General features: G+C 44.5%; 1 protein-coding gene across 1 annotated transcript in view; it reads right to left on the reverse strand.

Annotated features, from left to right (window-relative positions):
* Nucleotides 1-26,587, reverse strand: part of CABP7 (calcium binding protein 7) — a 356,261-nt gene that overhangs the window by 63,556 nt on the left and 266,118 nt on the right. The window contains exon 3 of the mRNA XM_075319971.1: nucleotides 10,673-10,785. Within this exon, the coding sequence (XP_075176086.1) occupies nucleotides 10,673-10,785 (113 nt within the window). The remainder of the gene's footprint in view (nucleotides 1-10,672; nucleotides 10,786-26,587) is intronic.

Here is a 26,587-nt window from a genome sequence, read left to right on the forward strand (position 1 = left end):
TAAAATTACGTAGGGTTCCCCCTATTTTTGTAGCCAGCTAGGGTAAAGCAGACAGCTGCAGCCTGCAGATCACAGCTGGCAGCCTCACCTTGGCTGGTAATCCAAAACTGAGGGCACCCCACGCTGTTATTTTAAATTAAATAAATAATTAAAAAAAAAAAACACGTAGGGGTCCCCCCAAAATTGGATCACAAGCCAAGGTAAAGCAGACAGCTGGGGTCTGATATTCTCAGACTAGGGAGGTCCATGGTTATTGGACTCTCCCCAGCCTAAAAATAGCAGGCCGCAGCCGCCCCAGAAGTGGCGCATCCATTAGATGCGCCAATCCTGGTGCTTCGCCCCAGCTCATCCCGTGCCCTGGTGCGGTGGCAAATGGGGTAATATATGGGGTTAATACCAGATGTGTAATGTCACCTGGCATCAAGCCCTGGGGTTGGTGAGGTCAGGCGTCTATCAGATACCCGACATCACCAACCCAGTCAGTAATAAAAAAAAATAGACGACAAACACATTTTTATTTGAAAAAACACTCCCCGATACATTCCCTTTTTAACCAATTTATTACGTGTTCTTGTAAGGAGAAGGGTATTTTAGGTACCGCGCCAACGACCACTCATGCAGGGGATGAATTTAACGTAACTTTATTCCATGCTCAGGTCTACGCGTTTCAGGAGGCTCTGCTCCCTTTGTAAACATCAGGGATGCAGTAGATTACACTCTGGTAATGAATGAGTACTACCGGGGGCCAGCTTATCCGATACTAATCAAAGGGTATGAAATGCATACCGGACTGCCAGTCCACACAGGTGCTTATACCTTTGTGAATATCAGAAGTTTGGACTAGTGGCTAATGTGATCGCTCAATGAGAATACTGAACAAAAAAGATTTCTTTCTTTCTCTAGAAAACAGGCCAATGCCCAGGTGCCAAACACCTAATGTTTTTAGTCTTAATCCTATTTAGGAAGTGTGACCAGATAATCCTGAAGCAGGAGATAATATGATTAGGGGAAGGAGATGAAGTTCCTGGTGGTGGAGAAATTCCTGTGTGAATACCGATTGGAATCCGGATTCCAATTGGTATTCACACAGGAGTTTCTCCACCACCAGGAACTTCATCTCCTTCCCCTAATCATACTATCTCCTGCTTCAGGATTATCTGGTCACACTTCCTAAATAGGATTAAAGGTACCGTCACACTAAGCAACTTACCAGCGATCCCAACAACGATAGGGATCGCTGGTAAGTTGCTAGGAGGTTGCTGGTGAGCTGTCACACTGCGACGCTCCAGCGATCCCACCAGCAACCTGACCTGGCAGGGATCGCTGGAGCGTGGCTACACGAGTTGCTGGTGAGCTCACCAGCAACCAGTGACCAGCTACACGTGCAGAGAGCAGGGAGCAGCGCACACTGAGCGCTGGCTCCTTGCTCTCCTAGTACAGCACACATCGGGTTAATTACCCGATGTGTGCTGCAGCTACATGTGCAGAGAGCAGGGAGCAGCGCACACTGAGCGCTGGCTCCTTGCTCTCCTAGCTACAGCACACATGGGGTTAATTACCTGATGTGTGCTGCAGCTAAATGTGCACAGAGCAGGGAGCAGTGCACACTGCTTAGCGCTGGCTCCCTGCTCTCCTACTTACAGCACACATCAGGTTAATTAACCCGATGTGTCCTGCAGCTAGCTACATGTGCACAGAGCAGGAGCCGGCACTGACAGTGAGAGCGGGGGAGGCTGGTATCAAAGGTAAATATCGGGTAACCAAGGACAGGGCTTCTTGGTTACCCGATGTTTACATTGGTTACCAGCCTCTGCAGAAGCCGGCTCCTGCTGCCTGCACATTTAGTTGTTGCTGTCTCGCTGTCACACACAGCGATCTGTGCTTCACAGCAGGACAGCAACAACTAAAAAATGGCCCAGGACATTCAGCAACAACCAACGACCTCACAGCAGGGGCCAGGTTGTTGCTGGATGTCACACACAGCAACATCGCTAGCAACGTCACAAAAGTTGTTCGTTAGCAGCGATGTTGCTAGCGATGTTGCTTAGTGTGACGGGGCCTTAAGACTAAAAACATTAGGTGTTTGGCACCTGGGCATTGGCCCGTTTTCTAGAGAAAGAAAGAAATCTTTTTTGTTCAGTATTCTCATTGAGCGATCACATTAGCCACTAGTCCAAACTTCTGATATTCACAAAGGTATAAGCACCTGTGTGGACTGGCAGTCCGGTATGCATTTCATACCCTTTGATTAGTATCGGATAAGCTGGCCCCCGGTAGTACTCATTCATTACCAGAGTGTAATCTACTGCATCCCTGATGTTTACAAAGGGAGCAGAGCCTCCTGAAATGCGTAGACCTGAGCATGGAATAAAGTTACGTTAAATTCATCCCCTGCATGAGTGGTCGTTGGCGTGGTACCTAAAATACCCTTCTCCTTACAAGAACACGTTTTCAACCAAGGGGTAACTGCTGCCGCTGACCCATTATATATGCCCTTATAGTGGTTGTGACTTTCACAACTCCACTTGGTGAGTAACCTCTGTGATTTACACCCTATTTGTTTGTAGGGTAAGACCCTATTGCGCTCTCTTTCCACAGTGTTCTCATAACCAATTTATTAGAAAGAAAAACAAATCCAGGTCTGGTGTAATCCAAGGGGTTGCCATGACGATCCACACTGTACCAGTCAATGAAGAGCAGGATGTTCCCCATTGGCTGGGAGAGCAGTGCAGTGACCTGAGCTAACATCAATGGGTCAGCCCAGGTCACTGCAGGGGGATGACAAGTGCTGCTGTCAGCGAGGTACATTACCTGCGCTGATCTCCTGCACTGCTGACAGCACCTGTCATTGAGTTCAATGACCGCCGCCTTCACAGCCAAGTATCGCGAGAGGCCCGTGACGTCACCGCTAGTCAGTCTCGGGTCGGAAGCGAGAGAAGGTGATGTGACAAGCGGCGGCCATGGAGGACAGTGACAGCGCTGAGGTCGGGACTTCATCACCGCAGGTAAGCCGAGCGGGACTATGTGTGCAGAGTGCCAGGAGGACGTCAGTGTCATGGACTGCATGGCTGGGGACGTGTGTGTGTGTGAGTGAGTGTGTGTGTACATGCCGCGTGCAGGAGGGGGCGGAGTGAGCTGAGCGGGGAAGTGTGGGCTTCCTGCACGTAACTAGGATAAACATCGGGTTACTAACCAAAGCGCTTTGCTTGGATACTCGATGTTTATCTTGGTTACCAGCTTCTGGCAGGCTGCCAGCGATGGCTCCTGCACACTGTAGCTGTAAAAAGCCCTGCTTTTTGCTGCTAGAACCGTTCTCGAACGTATCTAGAACTATCGAGCTTTAGCAAAAAGCTCGAGTTCTAGTTCGATCTAGAACAGCCCCCAAAATCACTCGAGCCGCGAACTGGAGAACCTCGAACCGCGAACCGTGCTCAACTCTAGTGTTAATGATGGAAGAATCTGCTGCCCTTGTAATGTTGAAGAAAAGTGCCTGTAATGTACCTGTTCTGCAAGTGTTACGTGAAATGACAAGTAAAGAACTGTTTATTGTTGAATTGGACTCTGTCTGAGTGATGCTTGAAAGAAAGGGAATCTGCTGCAGCTGGCAGATTAAAAGTAGTCTGGAAGATCAAGACAGCCCACAAGTGAGTACCATGCACGATATGTCCCCAAAAATGATCCCTTGCACTGCAGAGGTGGGACTGATACAGCAGGTGGGACTGATACAGCAGGGCTGCCTCAGCAGCTGGGTTTCGTCCTTGCCTGTGACTACAACTAGCCCATGCCACCCCTACACAGTTGTAAGAGGAAAGGGTTAACCTGTGCTCCTAGGAAAAACTCCAGAGGTTAATTCTTCGTGATTTCATTTTTCAATGCCTTTCAGAGTCTAACTGACTCCTTCATCAGGAGTAGAAAACCACTGATGTACATCAAGAACTAATACAAAGTGGATCCTTATTTACAGGACGCTGAAATTTGAAAAAAGGCTCACAGGTAACAGACATGGCAGCAAGAATTACCTCCGGAAGTTTTCCTGTCTATCTCCACGGCAGCACGGGTTAAACCTTTCCTCTATCCTGTTGTTACCGATGTATCAGCTGGGTCTGCGGCAGCCAACTTGGTGATATACTATACTTGATTGGTAGTTGTGCCCCTGGTGCGTGTTTCCGAGCTCTTTATTCTATTTAAACTGGGATAAGACACCAGCTGTGCCTTTGTCTCATTCAGATATTACTTTTATCCCTACACATTTACAAGCCAAGAGGTGGACGTCCAGACAAAATATTGGAGTCTACAAGTCAGCTCATCACAACATCTATCAGTTTTTGTGTGACAAACTCGGTAGTGTAATATGCTTTGTAGTAGTGAGATCACAAACGTCCATGCAAGTACCATGCAATGCATGTTACACAAGTCTGGATTAGTGGCCCGAAAAAAGGTGAAGAAGCATTGGCTCGAGTTTGCAAAAACGTCTGAAAAGTGGACAGCAGAAGATTGGTAATGGAGGATTTGGAGTGATGAGATGGAACTCAATAGATTAAGCTCTGATGTGTGCAAATGAGTCTGGAAGAAACAAGGGCAAAAGAGGCTAATGATCTAGAAATTGAAGGAACTGTCAAGTTTGGTGGAGGAAGCCTGATGATATGGGGTTGTTTCACAACCAAACGCATTGGATACGTGACCAGGATGAATGGTGGTCTGCAATGCAGAACAATTTGTGAGTATCCTACGAGAATAGTTACTTTGTACACTTAAGTACTAGAGGAATAAAGAGGATGACATAATCAGGCAGAACAATGGACCTGAAGCATACATCAAGATTAGCGAAGAAATAATTCAATGATAATGAAATAGAGGTGCTGAATTGGCCCCCACAGTCTCCAAACCTCAATCCAATCAAACACTTGTGGGTTGAGTTGAAGAGAAAGCTGTATACATATCCAAGTGAGTTAACTACTATGCACCAACACTGGGATCACATTTCGGTCGAGATATGCTAAAATGAGCTTTAGAGCATGCACAGAAGGATTCAGGCAGTGTTGAAAGCCAAAGGTGGATTTACAAAATATTAACAAAATAATAAAAACTAAAATTTTGAATTTTAGGAGCGTAATAATGCAGTGACATGACAAGAATCTGAATAGTTAATCATATGCTAAATAGTTGCAAGTCAAATTTGTGTATGGGATAGCCAAGATGTTTGTTTATAAAATGAAGATAGTCTCAAGTTCGAAGCTGGAGCCTGAAAGTCAAACGTTCAAAACATTGTTACCCTTTTGCTCATCAGTGTAAATTTGGCATTAACTTTTGTTCATTTGTTGTACGCAGCCCTTGGAGCTAAAGTATATATAAATTATAAATAATGTATCATCCACATCCTTGTCATTGGCGAGGAGAAGCCGTCAGGGCTGCTATTTATCTCTGACCCTTATCACTCTGAGTTCAATGAGGTCAGCTGAGGTCAGCTCACCTGCAGTCACAGGTGGAGGGCCGTGGGAACCTCCAGTTGTGTCCGCAAATAACTTGCGTGACATCACCGCTGATCGTGCGGCTCAGTCTCAGCCTAAAGGTCACAGCAGGCAGCCATGCTATATGGCCCTCGCTGTGAATTCTGATGTAGCAGAACTGGAAGCGACGTGAGACCTCACAGTGGGGATTACGTTGGACCTGGGTGTTTTGGGGGTTAATAAATTGAAAGAGGGTGTTTTTTATATTTTTTTAAGTGAAGAATTTTTCTGTGGGTTTGTGTTTATTTCTTTTTACTAATTGGGTTAGTGGTGGGGAGGGGGATCTCATATACCCTCCCCATCACTAATCCAGGGCTTAGTGACAGCTGTGAGCTCCCATAAACCCCTTATTACCCCGATAGCCACCAAATCAGGGTAATGGGAAGATCCGGGTAAACTGCCGGGATCATTGCATCTAATGGATGCGACAATCCTGGGCAGCTGCAGGCTGCTATTTTTAAGCTTTGGGGCTCTCAATAACCACGGGTCTCCCCAGCCTGAAAATACCAGCCCCCAGCTGTCGGGATTTATGTTGGCTGGGTGTCACGAACAGCTGGGGGAGTCACTCAGATATCCCACGACTGCCACCAATTTGTCACGAACAGCTGGGGGGGGTCACTCAGATGTCCCGCCGCTGTTCACTAATTTGTCAAAATCAGACTGCTCTCTATCACCCCTCTTGTCAGCAGGCCACTATTGGTACTGAGGGACAATAAACAAAATGAGGCTGCTGAGCTAATGATGCCAAATATTGGAAGTCTCATAGCAAGGGTAAATGTATATCACCGATTCCCGCTAATGGAGTATATATATACCTCTGTACCCTTAATGATAGCACCCCAATAATTCTACACAATAATTCCGCTGCCACCACCCAACTTTAGGGATAGCTGGGGACCCATTTCAGATGGCAGAAGGCTTCTCGGAAGGGTTTGGGTTCGTATAAAGAACAGGAGGAAACAAACTATTAAATTTTATATATTTAATCCGAAAATAGGCAGTGTTTAAATAATATACAAGAATTTACAAACGGGAACAATACAAATACAATATAGACAGTTACATAAAAATAAAAGGGATACACATGAAACTTACTAAACTCGTGCCATAGATGTGACGTCCGAATTTAGAGAGGGAAGGTCTCCAAGACAAGAAGATGGTAGAAAAATGGCCTGCATCACCACTTAACAGTGCCTTCCAATACTGACTACCCCCAGCAATAAGCTAATCGCTCTTATGCCCTCAAGTAACTCCCATCTCTGTGACCTCATTTTACGATCTCTTGTGGGCTGTGCCAAGATTGTCACAAAGTTCCTTAATTCTAGCTTTTCCTATATCTTTGCCCCTGGGCCACACGGTGAAAGATATTAGTGTCATATTTTATCTCTCAATTTTACATTTTTGTAGATACCAAACACAATGCATCTAGAATGATTATATTGCAAAATACCCATTTGTCACTATACCAGCAATCTCCTAGTAAAGCTAAACGGTGCGCTGGATTCAGGGATTCTGGCAATATGCTTTTCATTTTTCTAGCGTTACCGGAGCGCCTAAAAACTGTTTTAATAGTTTTTCCCTCCAAAAGAACAAAGAAATGTTTTTTGTGTGCACTTTTTGGCTGTAGCGCTACCATTACCCGAGTCATAAATTCCTAAACTTCCAGGCCGATCAGTTAATCGTCATGACGATCTGTGGCTGATGGTGGGGAGGGGGGTAAGGACCCTTCAAGAGTTTTACATGACACTGGGTATCAAAATTGGGGGAGACCATGCTCCGGGATCTTTAAATTATTTATTTATTTAAATAATTTAAAAAAAATCTGCATGCAGTTCCTCTTATGTTGATACACCGCCAAGAAAAGCGCACAGTTGGGGGCTGCAGCTATGGGCTTTATCTGTGCTGGTATCAATACAGGGGGGACCGTATGCCAATTGTTTTATTTATTTATTTATTTTACACCACGATATAGACTCACAGACAGGGACTGTGATGCCAACCAATCACAGATACTGTCTCAGAGGGTGGGGGCATGGTCCAACAGCGGCCAATTAGAGATGCCAGTGAACGGGGAAAGCAGTGAATATACATTAGTGAAAATTGTTGGACCCGAAAGTAGACTTGCAGCTGTGGGGACGGGGTAAGTTTGTACTGCTTTATCCCTTTCGCTTCTTTTTTTTTTTCCTTAAAGTGGTCAATCACAGTCATGTTAATATATGACATGGCTGTGATGGGCAGGGAGGGGATTTTTTTTGTCATTTGATCATTAACCGATCCATGGCAAGATTGCTGACTTTTGCGGTAAATGCTCGGATGTCCAATCCCGATCTGATTTGGCCAAAGATCATTCGATTTTAACATTTTCCGATCTTTGTCAATTAGGATCGCTCATCTCTAATCCTTATGCTTATCTTACTTCTCTGAGGTGAGATAATCTTTTGTGACAAGTTTTCAACATAGCGTATTATTTCAATATACCAAAAACCATATTAATTATTCCAGTACACATGATCAACTATACCTACATAAATTATAATGAAACACATAATTTAATCACAATAATTTTTATTATAGAAAAATTGGATATTAAAATATACAGATAAAATAAAACGGAGAGGATATACAGTGAGAATAAAATACCCTTGGGTGGTTATAAATAAATAAATAAATAAATGAATAAATGATCAATGTCATAAATGGTCTATAGTGACTTATATGTTGCAAATATGCCTGTATTTTATACCAACATGATTGTAGGGAAATAGTCTAGACAGTTGAATAGGGAATTACTTGATAAATATTCAGAATACCATAATACATTAATAAATATACATCAGTAAGGTGCAAAGTGCTCAATTAAATACTGAATATATAAGGTATAATAGGCCTATGCAATTTTATATAAAGTATCTCCATACACATGTGGTACTTATTGCACACAGACTGTCATTGTAATGCCTAAGTGGAATGGTCATAGAATAGGTAATATGTTCAGTGTATAGCCATCATTCACATAATAAATATACAGTATAGTGCTTGTAATCATAAAATGCATTGTGCTAGAAAGATTCACTGTTTGTATATAAAAAACAGTATATTTTACTAAACTAAATTAATAAAAAGTTGATGCACTGAACATATTCAGTCTAAGTAAGAAGGTGACCATACCGCCATGATTATCCACAGTAGTGATATACAGAAGAAATATCTATATCATACACATAATAAAAATCATACGACAAATAGCCACATACCAGGGACCCCAGGGAAGCTCCCAACGCACGTTTCACCGTCTGTCTCAAGGGAACATGGTAATGTGTTGTGTGTGAATTCCTTTCATGTTGAATTTGGCACCAATTGATTGTGAAATTCATGGTCGTGCGGCGTCTGACATCAGTTCCGGTCACGCAACCGTGGTCAATGCGAGCGGGACAGGTACCGACAGCAGTGTGTGCTGTCGTGTGCTTGTCCGCAGATGTGTTGGTGCGCATGTGTGGAAATGAGTAAGAGAGGGAGAGAGGGATCCCAAGAATGTGTGCGTTCCACTGTGGAGCGCATCCGGCAATGTGTCATTCACACATTTGTGAATGACACATTTGATACCACACGGAGATCAGGAACTTTTTACTCACCTGTACCCTGCGCTGCTGTCCATGGTGCAGCTTTCTATGGCACTGCTGCTTCTGAGTCTACGGTGCAGTGAATATGCAAAGAGCATAATGAGCGGGCCCTGATGCAAGTGACAGGATCGCTGAACACAGCATCGCTGGAGACAGGTGAGGATAGAAATTCATTTTATTTCAAAGACATGGGTTTTCTCCAGTACATGTCACACAGATCACACTGTGTGGTCTGTGTGACATCAGTGCTGTCAGAGAAAAACTGACTTGTCTCCATCCAGAACAAACAAAAACGTGTGTGCGCCATACAGACACACAGTGAAAACACTGATGTTTGCACAGACCCATTGATTTTAATGGATCTACATATGTCCGTGATTCCGGTACGTATGAAAACGGCATCATATGTACTGGAATCACTTACGTGTGAAGAGGGCCTAAGTTACATATGTTATAATAGTACAGGGTGGGCCATAAGTATGGATACACCCTGAGTGGACCATAAGTATGGATACACCTTGATAAAAAAGAATAAAGTTGAATTCAAAATGGCAGCTTTGTAGATGGCTGCCATGGGTGTCACCCAGCCTCAAATGTTTTGCTCCTCCTATGTACTAATATGCCGTGAACGGTAAGGTGATATCAGTAACCACTTCCATTTTAACAGGGTGTATCCATACTTATGGCCCACCCTGTGGATTAAAGCACTTGTAACCAGATGCCAATAAGGGCATAATGATGTTTGGGTGGATACAAAATTGGGCCAGGTTCACATAACCGTATTTCCGGCAGAGTGCTATCCATGAAAAAACGGACAGAAATTTGGGCAAAACCTCTGTTTTTCAAAGAAGCAACATGTCAACTGTTTTTGCCATTTGTGTTTTGAACTGCAAAGCAGAGTTTTTGCCAAAATTTCTGCCACAAAAAGGCACCTTTTTGAACAGCATAGTGTGCACAAGAAACCCAAATTCCCATAGACTATGCTTGAGAAGCAGAACACATCTATTTTGGCATTAAACGCTGCAGTTGAAAAAGCAGCAAAAAAGCAGGTAAAAAGCAACGTGGACACATAGCCTCAGGGTGGATGGGATGTACATACGATGGATGACCATTGTTGGAAAATCAGGCAGGATTTCCACAGATTGAACACTCCAGGAAAAGCTATAAGAGTACATTTTTACCTTAAATGCTACCTATCTTTACTGCTTGCCCACAATTTGACTTACAGTAACATGTATGAACAAAATAGCTTTGAATAAACATCACAATCGGGGGATTTTTGCATTATTTTCCATTGTATGCCTATTTTTTATGGTTTTAGAGACAAAAGAATGGTATCCTGTAGCTTAAATAGTTGTGATATTGAGAAACTGGGATCACTTTTGGATTCACTACTTTTGTAGTCAAAAACAAGTGTCAGATTTAACTCAATGAAAATTGTGTTCCCTAGTGTAATTAATTCTTTCATTCTACAACTTTCTATACTGAGTATCTTCCGTACGTTAAGCACAGAACCATAGATTTGTGAAATTACTTGTTAAATACCTTCCAAAACACAGTGTCAAAGTCAGCACCATGAAATTTGTCCGGGATCCCAGAAGTTGTAATTTTTGGTCCCAGTAATGTCACAAACTCTTCAAAATCCACCTGGCCATCCCCTGAGGAAAAAAAATGCAAACCAATTAATACATGAGGCTATATATAAAGACTTTAACAACCTTTTTGGACCCCTTCTGTTTAAGTAAGAGAAATCGACAATGAAATAATTTGAAACCAACACAAATAATTTTCAATTCAAATATACTGAACATCAACGAATGAAAATCAGATGCTTTTGAATTGTGTTTCAACAAAAAAAAAATTAAAAAAAATAAACTAATTGAAAATGGTTTGGTCAAAAATAATGGCACCCTGAACTTAACATTTTGTATCATGAACGTTTAGGGAATTACTGCACTCAAATGATTTTTGTAACTCTCATTAAGACTTCTGCACCTGTCCACTGGTATTTTGGCCCACTCTTCGTGAGCAAAGTGCTCCAGCTGTCTCAGTTTTGAAAAAGGTGCCTTCTCCAGACGTCATGTTTTAGCCCCTTCCACAGATGTTCAACAGGATTTAAATCAGGGCTCATAGAAGACTACTTCAAAATAGTCCAATCCTTTGCTCTTAGTCATTCTTGGATATTTTTTAGCTTTGTTTTGGGTCATTACCCTGTTGGAGTTGACCTGCAACTCAGACCACAATTTCTGACACTAGGCAGCATACTTCACTCCAGAATGCCTTTGTAGTCTTAAGATTTCATTGTACCCTGCACAGATTCAAGATACCTTGTGCCAGGTTTAGCAAAAACAGCCCCAAAACATAACGGAGTCTCCTCAATGTTTCACATTAGGTAATAGGTGCAATGTTCTTTTCTTTATATGTTTCATTTTTGAAGATGTGAAGATACAGCTGATGTGTTCAGTTTTGTCTCATCTGTCCAAGGACATTGTCCAAGAAACTTTAAAAATGATTAATTTTGGCAAAGTCCAGTCTTTTTTTTAATGATTTTCTTTCAACAGTTGTTTCCTTCTTGGTTTTCATCAATGAATTCCAATTTAGCCAAGAATGCGATCTGACACTGATGTACCTTGACCTTTAAAGGTAACCTTTAATTTTTTTGGAACTTGTGCTTTTGGGTTCTACAATCACCATTCTTATTATCCATGTTTTGCGGCCATGTCTGGGGGCTATATTTTTTGTGGCAACAGTCCCATAGGTCTTAAACCTCTGAATAATACAGTAAGTGCAACTGTAGTAACAGGAACATCAAGCTGTTTGGAGATAGTCTTATCTTTTAGCCCCCATTTAGGAACATGCTGTCTGTTGCGCTTTCCTATACAGTTAGGGCTGCTTCTCACTTGCGAGTTTCTCGCAGTAGAGCAATGCGAGAAAATCTCGCATTGGAATCGGACACGTTAGTCAATGATTCAGCTCTCATCTGCGATTTTTTTCTCAGTCCAAATCGGACTGAGAAAAAAATCGCAGCATGCTGCTTTTTTGCGAGTTTCTCACACCATTTTTCTCAATGATTTCCTATGGAAGCGTGTTTAAAGAAGGATCACACACACACATCAGCGTTCCTATTTGCGAGTGTGGCAGTAACTTTGCTCATTCATTATTCAACAGATGATTGTGACAGCACATTTCCAAAGGTTAATTAAATGACACATGTGTAATCACATTTAGCTAATTAAGATGTTGCAGGAAACTAGCATCGCAAACGCGACACACACGCGTCGCACACGCGAGCAAAAAGGATCGCAGTTGCGTTGAAATCGGTCCTAACGTGAACTAAAATCAGCCGAGTTTTTTTCAGCCCAGTCGGACCGATTTTACTCGCATAGATGTGTTTCCAGCCTTAAACAAACATACTGGCCAGATGAAATAACATGCTTTTGTCTCTGGCATCGTTACGGCATACGTGAGGAAAAGCGCAGAACAGTGTGCACCTAGCCTTAGCTGGCTTTTATTAAATTGGATGAATTTTCAGAACAGATTGCTGTACAGTCCTGGCTGAAAAAAGAAATTACTTCCTATAATGAAAATAACGACTAATCTATGTGCAACAAAATAGCGAGTAATACTGAAAGAGTTTTGCTCTGAAGCCTAAATTTTGAGTGCATATTATTTTTCTGTTATTTTGTTATACAATTATAATTCAGTACCTGGTGATTTCTCCTTTTTTGAAGATGTAATCCATTTAAAGGGTGAAATTATTTTAGCAGCTCTTCAATAAGGAGATTACTATTACGCCACATGTATTTTGTCACACGAATACTTGAGAGATGTTTTGACCTGGACCTCCACTGGCCTCCTGTCACACAGTTTTCCATATAGCTTCTCTCCAAGTGTGTGTTATGTCAAAGGGCCTGCCGGGCAGAAACGTAAACCGCCAGGGTAAGTTCAATTTGGGAATTCCTTCTAATCTGTTTTCCAGTACGTCAGGCCCACCTTGCACATTAGCCTGATGCTTTGGCTGCACAAAAGAGCCAAAGGCAATCTGTCTGCATCATGGGACCAAAAACTTCACTGGAGTGTATGCTTACATATCATGGCATGAAGCTGCTTTTGCCATGATATGATTTCATTTCTACAGAGCAATCAGTAGTTAATATATACAGTACCTTTAAAGCATCAGAATCCAGAATAAAGTAGACACTGAACATAATGGTAAAATATGTCTTCTTGTGAATACTTGGATTGTCTTGGTAAATGCCATTGCATTTTACCGATTTGACTTCATCTGAACCAATAATTGCCAGAATATTTAAAGATAGGATAAAATTGTCTAATATATTTCTCCTTTAAAGTAATTTTCTGGCTATTTTTTGCATAATGTACTGAAATGGCACTTCTTCAGTAAATACACGTTCACAGATAAATGTGACCCTTGTCATAAACTTGTCTGGACAACGATGGTTAGCTTATTCTCTGCAACCTATGAGGACAGAATATACATGTTCATTTGTATGCATGTTTATATCCTGGAGACGTCTGCGGTGGCAATTTCTTAATAAGTAAGGTCTGGAATTAGATTTATCATTATTGGCTGCAGTGCTTCCAGAGTGGTTCATTTCTCTGATATATGTGGACACGAGTAGCGGTACACTTACCCGCTAACAGTTTTATTAAACTGGATAAAAATACACAGAGGAGAGTTGTCTTGAATGAATAGAATGAGATAATATTTAATTTTTTATTTATGATATTGACTCATGCACAATGTATGGGAGAGCAGACACACTGGGGGAGATTGTCTACATAAAGAAGCTAAAAATGGTCATACATGCTTTACACCACATTTATGTGTTTTAGACACTTATTGTGTCTTGCTTGACAAGTGTAGTAGTGTAAGGGGTGGGCAGACCCCTTACAAGGAAGCAGAGTTTTCCCCCCCTGAAAGTTGTTAATGCTAATGTTATTTAATAAACATGTTTTTACTGTGCAGTGTGTTTTCCCCTAGAGCCCGGGTGGGACGGCTGTCCCCATAGAAACAGGGCAGGAGAGAGGAGGAGCCGGCAGCTTAGAGAGAGACGTGTGTGTGTGTTGAAGTCAGTTGACTCCGGGACAGGGGAGAAGGAACAGCCAGGGGCAGAGTGTGGAGCTGAGTGGGCAGAAAGAAAGAAAGAAAGAAGGGAAGAAGAGAAGAAGTGTCCTCAAGAGTGGAAGCAGAGCAGGGGCAGAGTGTGGGAGCTGGATGTAAAGGGAAGCCGGAGAGAAAAGGAGCGGGCGGAACCTCAAAGTGCGAAGCAGTACCGGTGTGGGTCCGGTCTGTGGGTAGCCGTAGTGGGAGCCAGGTGAAGCAGATTAGCCGGGCACATCCCCACTGGAAGAGACGTCAGGACAGGCTTTCCCTCAGCTAAAGGAAGTGTGAAGTGTCATCTATAACTGCCGGTTGTGTGAAGAACTGTGTAATAAAGAATGCCTTTTGTTTGCACCGAATCATGCCTGGAACGTGTTTATACGTCGGACGACATCTGCACCACCACACTCTGCCCCACCGAGACATCTCCCATCCCGATAGTGACGGCAGAGCCAGGGGTAAGCCTGATAGCAAGGGCCACGACTACAACCCTGGAGGCACCCCTGGCACCCCGTTACATGTGGCGTAGTCGGCAGGATGCGGATTGTATGCCAGGGGTCCCGACCCAAGAAGACGGAGACCAAGTGGTGCCTAGGGCACAGGATCCGGATTATTGGAGAAGAGTCCTGATCCCTTGGTGGGAAGAAAAAGAAGTGCTTGAAGCGTTGGACCGGGCACAAGATGGCGGCAAGATGGCCGTCGTCTTTGAGAACACAGAAAGCGCGCGAAGAATTGGCGCCAAAAGAAGAGCCTGGGGCTGGCCAGTGCCGAAAAAGAAGTTCGGAGTACTCCGCCCAAAGAGGGGAGGTGCCGGTCCCAGGGCACGGATGAAGATATGTGAAGTGGGCGGTGTTCCAAGGAAAAAGAAGAACCGCCGCGGAGGGGTCGACCTGATGTGTGAGACTGGGGGTGGAGTATACCCAAGAGCGGGAAAAGTAGGCCCGCCTCCACTTCCTCCAGCTTCTCCACTGACCCCGCCGCCATTGTCAGAGACGCTGACTGAAAACGAGATGGAGACCTCCAGACAACAGCAAGATGTGGTGGCCGCGCTAGCAGCCACTAATCTGGGCAGAGGACGCCCAAAGCAAACTGCGGACGCAGAAGGACTTGCCCTTGCTTTACCGGCCGTGCCAGAAGGACCGGAGCGGCCCACAAAAGTAACCTGGGTCACTACCTGGGATGCCGCGACCGGTGAGACCTCGACTGAAGTCCGGGCCACCTACAAGGCACAGCTACATCCAGGGAACAAATTCCTGGGAACTCCACACCAGTGTCCGGAGGTATTCCCGCCAGACGAGGTGGGATCCCCAACCCACGCAGCAGTTCCGGCCCCGGAAGAGCGACATGCCCGGGAGCTAGAAGAGGACGAGTGGGGATTCTTTTGGGAGCCGGTGAAGCCGACGCCCCCGACTCAGCGACCCCATCACCCCCGTCGGGGGTTGAGGAGGCAAGACCGGAGACAGAGGCACCAGAACCAACCGTCGACTACGAACCGTTCCGGAGGCTGCGCCGCTTGCCAGGTCAGTCCCTTTCTGATTATGTGAGGGCTCAGCGGGCCGAATGGCAGCGCGCGTACCACCCCGAGTGACCCGTAATGACCGGAGGTGATGGACATGTTCATGTTGAAGACCGGCATTGTTCCAGAGCCGGAAAAGTTTCACAGTTTGTAACCAAAGTTTAAGCTACCGAGCCCGGAAGGAGCCTGATGCTGGACTGAGCCCAGGGCTCCCTCTGTGTTGTTAACGGAGACTTTACTGTTTGTACTCCTACCTGCAAAGACCGGGAGTGCTTTGAAAGCCCCCGGGCACACTGTCTACAAAGACCGGGAGTGCTGTGAAAGTCTCCGGGCGCACTATCTACTAAGACCGGGAGCTCCCAGGAGGGACTCCGGGCGCCGAACTTGTGCGTCCCTTGAGTGTGCCTTGATGTGAACATGTTTAGAGTTTTATAAAAATGATTTTGCTGCTAATATGTGTTTTTTTAGGGTCGTGCCTTGCCGGGAGGCTTAGGCAGAAAGAGGGGAGGAATGTAAGGGGTGGGCAGACCCCTTACAAGGAAGCAGAGTTTTCCCCCCCTGAAAGTTGTTAATGCTAATGTTATTTAATAAACATGTTTTTACTGTGCAGTGGGTTTTCCCCTAGAGCCCGGGTGGGACCGCTGTCCCCATAGAAACAGGGCAGGAGAGAGGAGGAGCCGGCAGCTTAGAGAGAGAAGTGTGTGTGTGTTGAAGTCAGTTGACTCCGGGACGGGGGAGAAGGAACAGCCGGGGCAGAGTGTGGAGCTGAGTGGGCAGAAAGAAAGAAAGAAAGAAGGGAAGAAGAGAAGAAGTGTCCTCAAGAGTGGAAGCAGAGCAGGGGCAGAGTGTGGGAGCTGGATGTAAAGGGAAGCCGGAGAGAAAAGGAGCGGGCGGAACCTCAAAGTGCGAAGCAGTACCGGTGTGGGTCCGGTCTGTGGGTAGCCGTAGTGGGAGCCAGGTGAAGCAGATTAGCCGGGCACATCCCCACTGGAGGAGACGTCAGGACAGGCTTTCCCTCAGCTAAAGGAAGTGTGAAGTGTCATCTATAACTGCCGGTTGTGTGAAGAACTGTGTAATAAAGAATGCCTTTTGTTTGCACCGAATCATGCCTGGAACGTGTTTATACGTCGGACGACATCTGCACCACCACACTCTGCCCCACCGAGACATCTCCCGTCCCGATAGTGACGGCAGAGCCAGGGGTAAGCCTGATAGCAAGGGCCACGACTACAACCCTGGAGGCACCCCTGGCACCCCGTTACAGTAGCTTAACAGGAATAGATAATATAATATTTAATAATATTTATTCATTTTTTAGCTCTATTAATTCCACAGCGTTTTATATACAATAGCAACACTGTCCCCATTAGGGCTGTAGGTTCTCTGTAAGTATGTTTTTTTGGAGTGTGGGAGGAAACCGGAGAACCCGGAGGAAACCCACGCAAACATGAGGAGAACATACAAACTCCTTGCAGATGGTACCCTTGTTGGCATTTGAACCAAGGACCCCAGCGCTGCAAGACTGCAGTGCTAACCCACTGAGCTACCATGCGTGCTTTTTGGGTATGTGCCCATGATCAGGACTAGCTTCATCCTGGATGTGGCAACTACTGACCTGCAGAACCGCGAGTCTCCGCACAAGAACACAGGAGACTCTCTTGCCTGTGTTCTTCCAACTCTACAGCAAAGAAATGACATGATTGCAGCTGAGAAAGCCGCACCGCAGGTCAGTTTTCGCTGCGGGCCGTACATGCACAGTGGGCAAGGGATTTCTAAAAATCCCATCCACTGTGCTTGTACTGTACATTGCAGCGTTTTGGTCACGGCGAAAACACGGTGCATCGAAACCGCTACAAACACTGATCATGTGCATGTCCCCTTACACACAGGGGGCTAAGCTTAAGACGTGCAACCAAAATATTGACGCAACTCTCTGGCAGAAAATAAGCTAATAGGTGGAAGAAACTTAGTCAAGCTTACTTAAAGGCAAAATATTGTCAGAAAATTACCTATTGATTAATTCACAATGTTGTGTTAAATGTAATTTTTAAAACGTTTTGGCAATTTTCTTTTGTTTTTATATGTAGCAGAATCTGTATTAAAAATAAAAGCTAGAAATCCTGGAATTTTCCCACAGATCACCGGATCTTTTTTTAAACTCATTCTTTCTTTTGTTTGAGGAAACAACACACGTACATTGTCAGAATAGTCAGACCCTAAAATTAACGTGTCTAATAAGCTTGTGAAAAGGTCATAGTGAAGTGAAGGGGAGCAGGGTCAGCTGTGACATCACCTATTATGATTAATGGTTCCTGTGTTATCAGCTATGTACGGAGGTGTTAATTGTCACTGCAATCCAACCACTACTGAAACAAAACACTCCTGTAAACCCCTCCCAAGCCCCAGTGGCCAGTGTGAAAATTGCATGATTACTATAAACAGTGGAACCTTGGTTTAGGAGAACAATCCGTTCTGGGAGTGTGCTTGTAAACCAAGTTACTCGTCTAGCAAAGCATAGGAAATAATACAAGCTCATATAATTCGTTCCACAACTTGTTCAATGTCCCATCCTGGTCCCCTATTGTGCTGTTCCACACACACACAAACATGCAGAAACACACACACACACAAACACACACAAACACACACACACATTATGCTCATCTTACCTTCTGTTCCCTCGACGGCCTGGTTCTTGCAGTCCGCCGGTACAGGATGTGTATTGGGTAACCATCGCGACCGATGCTGGAACTTCCGCTGCCAGCGCGCTGATATCAAAGGCATGAGCAGCTTGCCTCTGATTGGTCAGCGCGCTGCCTTTGAGAAGGGGCTGACAGTGGAAGTTCTCTATCGTCATGATGGTTACCCTATACACATCCTGTACCAGCGAACTACAAGAACCAGGAGGCCGGTGAAGGAAGGGAAGGTAAGGTGAACATAATATGTGTGTGTGTGCATGTGTGTTTGTGTGTGTTTGTGCGGACTACAAGAGCAGGTCAGAGCGCGGTGAAAGTACGGAACCGGAAGTGTGTGCGGTGAGTATTTGCTTGTACAGCAAAGTTTGTTCGTAAACAGAGTACAAATTTACAGCAAGCTTTGCTCATATAGCGAAATACTTGCACACCAAGTTACTCGTATATCGAGGTTCCACTGTATATATTTTCTTTTAGAATGATCTTGCTATGAATAAAAATGTTGCCGTGTTTTTTTAAATACATGTAACACAAAAACCTGATTTAAACAGTAGGTCATTTTCTGAAGACGGCTTCCCTTTAATAATGCATTACATTTATTAGACTAGACTTTCTTAAAAGACTCCAAACATCACTGTGTCTAGTGCTGTTTAATGGGAACCTATCATGTCCCAAAACACTATTAACATTAATGAACTTTGGGATTAATCTGCAGGTTAATCGCATTTCAAAGCAGCCCAGCTGCTGCACTGAAAGCCTGGCTACCAGAAAGAATTACTTTTAGGCTATGTGCGCATGCTGCATCGTTGTGGTGACCACAAAGATGCAGTGTTTTTGGCAAAAACGCATCAAAAAAACGCATGTATTTTGATGCATTTTTTATGCGTTTTTTTACGTCAATGCGTTTTTTAATCTATTGACTGGAAGGGCTCAAAAATGCTGGCAACAAATTCAGAAAGAATTGATATGCTGCATCTCTGTGGTCACCACAACGCAGCCAAAAAAACTGCAACATGCAGACAGCAAAACTGCACCTGAAAAACGAGGCAAAAATGCAGCATGCGCACAGGGGCTTATTCCTCCCAATAGCCTTTGGCTTTCAGTCATAGAGGCACGGCCAACACAGCTTCAGTTACCACAGTACATAGCGAGCGGTGGCTGTAATTACACCCCGCCACAGACTGACAGCATGCTCTATACTAATGCACTGTCAGTGCCATTTAAAAAAAACTCTTGGAAAACTATTCATATTCATTTCTATGAAAAAGTCATTCTGCTGTTCATAAATTTTTCTGATTTTATTTCCCTGAAGAGGTTTTGACAAATGCCTGGTAGAAAAGAAACTACTTGTCATTTCTTTGAAGAGAATCCCCAAGGAAACTCCTACAAGCTAAATTCTCTGTGCACACAATGTCTTTTAAAGTGAGGCAAACCCAACAAGTTTCTCAAGAAGAAGACCCAAATTATGGAGTTTTTCTTCCTAAAGCATCTTTTGTCTATTTTTTTTTTTTGTCATTTACTGATAGCTTTTTCCTGTTTTCTTTACTTGCACAGTTTCTTCAATCCATGAAATATTGCATATCCGACTAGCATTTTTTTTTAACTATTGCAACATGCACCAAAAAAAAATCTTTTGAGCTTTCCAATCGTCTTGTATTGTAAAGTATGACGTGTCTTGTAAACGGTAAAAAAACAGAAGAATGGACATGTCAATTCTCTTAAAGTGAACCTGTCACCAATTTTTTGGCCTATAAGCTGCGGCCACCACCAGTGGGGTCTTATATACAGCATTCTAACATGCTGTATATAAGAGCGCAGGCCACTGTGAGAACATAAAAAACACTTTATAATAATCACCTAAACCGGTCACTGTGGTGCTGGTTGGCACGGTGGGCGGTGCTGTTCTCCGGTTCTGGCGCCTCCTCTCTCGGCCACCTTGCTCCTCCGTCTTCTGAAGCCTGTGTGTATGACGCGTCCACGTCATACACACTCGCCGGCACTGAGGTCCTGCGCAGGCACACTTTGATCTTCCCTACTCAGAGCAGATCAAAGTATTATAGTGCGCCCGTGCAGGACCTCAGTGCCGGCGAGTGTGTATGACGTGGACGCGTCATGCACACAGGCTTCAGAAGAATCAGAAGGTGATTCACAGCACATGTGGGTTGTCCATGTACAATCCGTTATCCGTACTCCGTGATACGTGATTGCCCATGGACTTAAGCTGGGGTCACACATAGCAACGCAGCAGCGATAACGACGGGCGACCTGACCTTATCAGGATCGCTGCTGCATCGCTACATGGACGCTGGTGAGCTGTCAAACAGGCAGATCTCACCAGCGACCAGTGACCAGCCCCCAGCCAGCAGCGACGCGTGGAAGCAATGCTGCGCTGGTAACTAAGGTAAATATCGGGTAACCAAGAAAAGAACTTCTCTTGGTTACCCAATATTTACCTTAGTTACTAGCGTCCGCCGCTCTCACGCTGCCAGTGCCGGCTCCCTGCTCTCCTAGCCAGAGTACACATTGGGTTAATTACCTGATGTGTACTCCAGCTACGTGTGCAGGGAGCAGGGAGCCGGCACTGGCAGCGTGAGAGCACACCGCTTAGCGCTGGCTCCCTGCACACGTAGCTGGAGTACACATCAGGTAATTAACCCGATGTGTACTCTGGCTAGGAGAGCAGGGAACAGGGAGCCAGAACTGGCAGCGTGAGAGCATACCACTTAGCGCTGGCTCCCTGCACTCCTAGCCAAAGTACACATCGGGTTAATTACCCGATGTGTACTCCAGCTACGTATGCAGGGAGCAGGGAGCCGGCATTGGCAGTGTGAGAGCACACCACTTAGCGCTGGCTCCCTGCACTCCTAGCCAAAGTACACATCGGGTTAATTACCCGATGTGTACTCCAGCTACGTATGCAGGGAGCCGGCACTGGCAGCGTGAGAGCGGCGGACGCTAGTAACTAAGGTAAATATCGGGTAACCAAGGAAAGGGCTTCCCTTGGTTACCTGATGTTTATCTTGGTTACAGCTTACCGCAGGCTGCCAGGCGCCGGCTCCCTGCTCCCTGCTCGCTTCAGTTCGTTGCTCTCTAGCTGTCACATACAGTGATGTGTGCTTCACAGATGGAGAGCGACGAGCAAAAAATGAAGCAGGACATTCAGCAACCACCGGCGACCTCACAGCAGGGGCCAGGTCATTGCTGGATGTCACACACAGCGACAGCGATGGGATGTTGCTGCTACGTTACAGAAAATGGTGACTTAGCAGCGACGTTGTTTTCGCTGTCGCTGTGTGTGACACCACCTTTATACTCGCTTGTCCCCGCTTCTGCTGTCCGTGGTGCTGAACTCTTCAGCTTTGCGTGTCTCCATGCAGCAATCACGGACACGCGTGTATGCCACATGGAGACATGGTTAGGGAAAAGTCACTGATATGTGCACAGACCCCTTGATTATAATGGGTCTGCGTATGTCCGTGATTCTGGTATGTATAAAAACTAGAACATACGTACAAGAATCACTGACGTCCGAAACAGGCCTAACACAGATTTAGACAAATTTGTGAACAATACTTGAGAGAAAAAGGCCTTTTGGGTACATAGAAAAAGTGTTAGATCTTAAGGTGCAGCGCATAAAAAATAGGAGCAAAAACAAGTTTGTTTATATTTTTGTTCAATGTAGTAAACTTTTATCTCTTGTACTAAGTATGTTGTAAATATTTTTTCCCCTACTTACATAAATTCCTACTCCATACCTGGTATTTCTCCCAAGATTCTATACCCCCATGCAGGGCCAGATTAAGGTTGGTGGGGGCCCCTGGGCAGAAAATCTGGTGGGGGCCCCATAACGTTAACATTTTTAGCCATAACAGTAGAGCGCGAACTGTAGCATTTAGATATAAATCCAATGAACATTTATCTTATCCTGTTCTGCCACATTCAGATTTACAGTACTACAATACAGATACAGTCCAGGATCACTCACAGCAGTCACATATACACAGAAAGTAGAGTTACTCACATATTTTTTATTGATCCCAATGTTAAGGCAGCCAGGGCCGGCTCCAGGTTTTTGTGGCCTCCGGGTGAAAGAGTCTTAGTGGACCCCACCCACACACAGACACGCACATACACATACAGGCATACGTACATATACATATTTGAAGAAAAATTCAGAAAAATACATATAAACAGACAAATATATGCACGGTCATATACACTGACATACATGCAGACACAGACGCATTAGGGCTCGTGCGCACGTTGTGTAATTCCATGCATTTATGCTGCGTATAGCACTGCAGTGTAAATGCATGCGTCCTGCGTCCCCTGCACAATCTATGTAGATTGTGCATGATACGTGCACACGTTGCTTTTATGAACGCAGCGATTTGGGTGCTAAAATGTTGACTCAAATCTGTGCGTTCATAAAATGAGCATGTCAATTATTCCGTGCGCTATGGATGCAGTTCCCCTCTGTCTATGGTGGGGGCAGCAGCCAGAGCGCATGAAATCGGCTTTTTTTGTACAGAAAAAACTGCATCCATTATGCAGTGTTTCTGCAGCGATTTGAAGCGCACATGTGCTGTCAAATCGCTGCAGAATATTCAGCAGTTATGTGCGCATGAGCCCTTACAGGTATTAATATGGGGAAGTCGCCAGCAGCCTCACTCACCTCTCCCCCTTGTTTCCGTCCAGCTCCTTCAGGACATGTGGCTGTGTTTCACGATGGCTGTCACTAACAGACATGACTGCACACTGACAGCACTGCTGTATATACATCACAGGCGGCGCTGGGGGCTACAATATATACATTACAGGAGGGGCAGGGGGCATAGACATTACTGGAGTGGCAAACAGCTCTGGTGGTGTACTCATTACTGGGATGGGTGACATAGCACTCTGGGGGACCTATATAGTTCTGGGGGGGTCGAACAGACTGCTCTAATTCATATATACACACACACAGTACTGCTTCTTACACACACAGCTGACACACACACACACAGCTCTGACACACACACAGCTCTGACACACACACACAGCCCTGACACACACACACACACACACACACACACCAATACAATGCATCCCCCATTACTCCATATACAAACACACAATACAATGCACCCCCCATCACCCCTACACACACACACACACACACACACACACAAATACAATGCACCCTCCATTACTCCCTACACACACACACACACACACACACACAACGCACCCCCCATCACCCCCTACACACACACAATGCACCCCCCATCATCCCTACACACACACACACACACATAATACAATGCACCCCCATCAACACCTACACACACACACACACACAATGCACCCCACATCACCCCCTACACACACACACACACAACAATGCACCCCCCATCAATCCCTACACACACACAAATACAATGCACCCCCATTACTCCCCCCCCCACACACACACACACAATGCATCCCCCCATCACCCCCTACACATATACACACAATGCACCCCCCATCACCACCTACACACACACACACACACACACACACACACAATGCACCCCCATCACACCCTACACACACGCAATACAATGCACCCCCATCACTCCCTACACACACACAATGCACCCCCATCACCCCTACACACATACAATGCACCCACCCATAACCCACCAATACACACACACACAATGCACCCCACATCATCCCCTACACACACACACATACACAGTGGTGGTGGTGTGGTTATATAGAGCTCATGATTTTGGAGAACTACATGGCAGTAGTCCTCTAGTGATAATCTCCTGCTTATAAAACACTGATTCTACTAAAATGACAGCAAGCAGTCCAGTAAGCGAAACATCGCAGGAATCAGGGTTGCTGTCTTTACATTACACTGCTTTCAGATAAGGTGACAAAAACCTGGTGACAGATTCACTTTAACTAACACAAGTTGTATCTTTTTACAGTGGAGAAGCCCAAATTATCTAGCCAATTTCTGTATAAAGTATTTTAGGATGTCATATTTTCCTAGTCATAGAAAAATTGCTATAGATTTTTTTTAACTTCTATAATAGTAGGATGGAGCATGAATGATACCATCTGTAGAGGGTACAGAATCTTGGGAGAAATCAGCATATTAATTAATTCTGTTCTTCCTATTATAGACAACAGTGAGATCTCCCATTTTTTTTCAGTTTCCTTTTTAACTTTTGTATCAGTTGGTTATGATTTAGTTCTTATGCTGACATTTTATCCCTACCTGGCCAAATCACAAGATATAATATTTTCTCCCTTGCTACTTTTTATCCTAGCAGTATCATAGCCTCAAGGGTGCTTTACACGAGACGATCTATCGTGCGATGCATCGTCGGGGTCACGGTTTTCGTGACGCACATCTGGCATCGTACACGATGTCGTCTCGTGTGACACCTCCTAGCGATGCAGTATCACTCACAAATCGTGAGTCGTGTACTTGTCGCTAGGTTTCATAAAATTGTTTAATTAAAATGGCGCCGGTTGTTCTTCGTTTCTGTGGCATCACACGTTGCTCCATGTGACACCACGGGAATGATGAACACAGCTTACCTGCGTCCCGCGGCACCCGCTGGCTATGTGGAAGGAAGGGAGTGGTCGGGTTGTTTACATCCCGCTCATCTCCGTCCCTCCGCTTCTATTAGCCGGCTGCCGTGTGACGTCGCTGTGACACCGAATGTCCCTCCCACTTCAGGAAGTGGACGTTCGTCGCCCACAGTGAGGTCGTCCGGAAGGTAAGTGCGTGTGACAGGGGTTAAACGGGTTTGTGCGCCAAACGATGGGGGCGGGTACGATCGCTCGTGCTATCGCATGATAGATCGACTCGTGTAAAGCAGGCATCAGTCTGGTGGATAGACAAGTGACTGAAAAAAAAAACAGCAAAAGTATCAAAAGCTTTAATAATCTCTATGGTCTTTTTAAGAGTTGTGTCAGCATCATTTAAGTATAGATCATCATTTGCAAATAAACTTATTTTAATTTCAATTTTCTCTCTTTAACCCCTTAAAGACCAAGCAATTTTAATTTTTGCTCTTTCATTTTTCCCTCTCCTTCTTCCAAAAGCCATAACTTTTTTATTTTCCAACTGACAAAGTGTAAAGGCTTCTTTTTTGTTGGATTAGTTGTATGTTTTAGTGACATCATCCATTTAATCATAAAATGAAAATATAAATCATAAAGTGAAGTGAACGTGGGAAAAAAAACATAATTCCGCAATTGTTTTTGGGCTTTGTTTTCTATGTGTTTATTCTACAGTAAAAATGACCTGGAAATATAATTCTCCAGATCAGTACGACTATGACAATAGGAAATTTGTGTGTGTGTGTGTGTGTGTGTGTGTGTGTATCTGTATATATACACACAACTGAGCCATGTTTGTAGGTTGCTTTGCTCGTACTTGCCTTTTCAGCTTTGCCCATAAATTTTCAATAAAATAGTCACCAGATCTCAACACTATTGAGCTGTTGCGGGAGCAGCTTGACCGTATGGTACACAAAAAGTGCCCATCAAGCCAATACAACTTGTGCGGGAACTTCTGGAAGCATGGGGTCAAACATCCCCAGATTGACTCAGCAAACTAACAGCTAGAATGCCAAAGGTCTGCAAAGCTGGAATTCATACAAAAGGAGCATTCTTTGACGAAAGCAAAGTTTGAAGGAGAAAATTATTATTTCAAGTAAAAATCATTATTTCTAACCTAGTCAATGTCTGGACTATATTTTCTATTCATTATGCAACTCATTTGATAAATATGATTTTTCATGGAAAAGACAAAATTGTCTGGGTGACCCCAAACTTTTGAACTGTAGTGTATTAGTATCTCCCTGTCACTGGGTGACAGGGGATAAAAGGATCAATTTGTGACCATCTCTTCCTCTGAAGCCAAGAACAAGGACTACGAAAAGGAGGTAAAGTGCCAGACGGCACTCGAACTACATGCAGTAACATTAGCATTCGGATAACCGCGATTATTGCAAGAGATTTGAGAGCATCCTAAATAAATGCTCTCTTGATCTCATTACATTGACCATAGATTTTTTAGAGAAGGAGTTGATGTTTTTGAAGGAGAAAATAAGTTCTATTGAAACACAACT

The sequence above is a fragment of the Anomaloglossus baeobatrachus genome, chromosome 1 (assembly GCF_048569485.1).
Source record: "Anomaloglossus baeobatrachus isolate aAnoBae1 chromosome 1, aAnoBae1.hap1, whole genome shotgun sequence".
Classification (NCBI taxonomy): Eukaryota; Metazoa; Chordata; class Amphibia; order Anura; family Aromobatidae; genus Anomaloglossus; species Anomaloglossus baeobatrachus.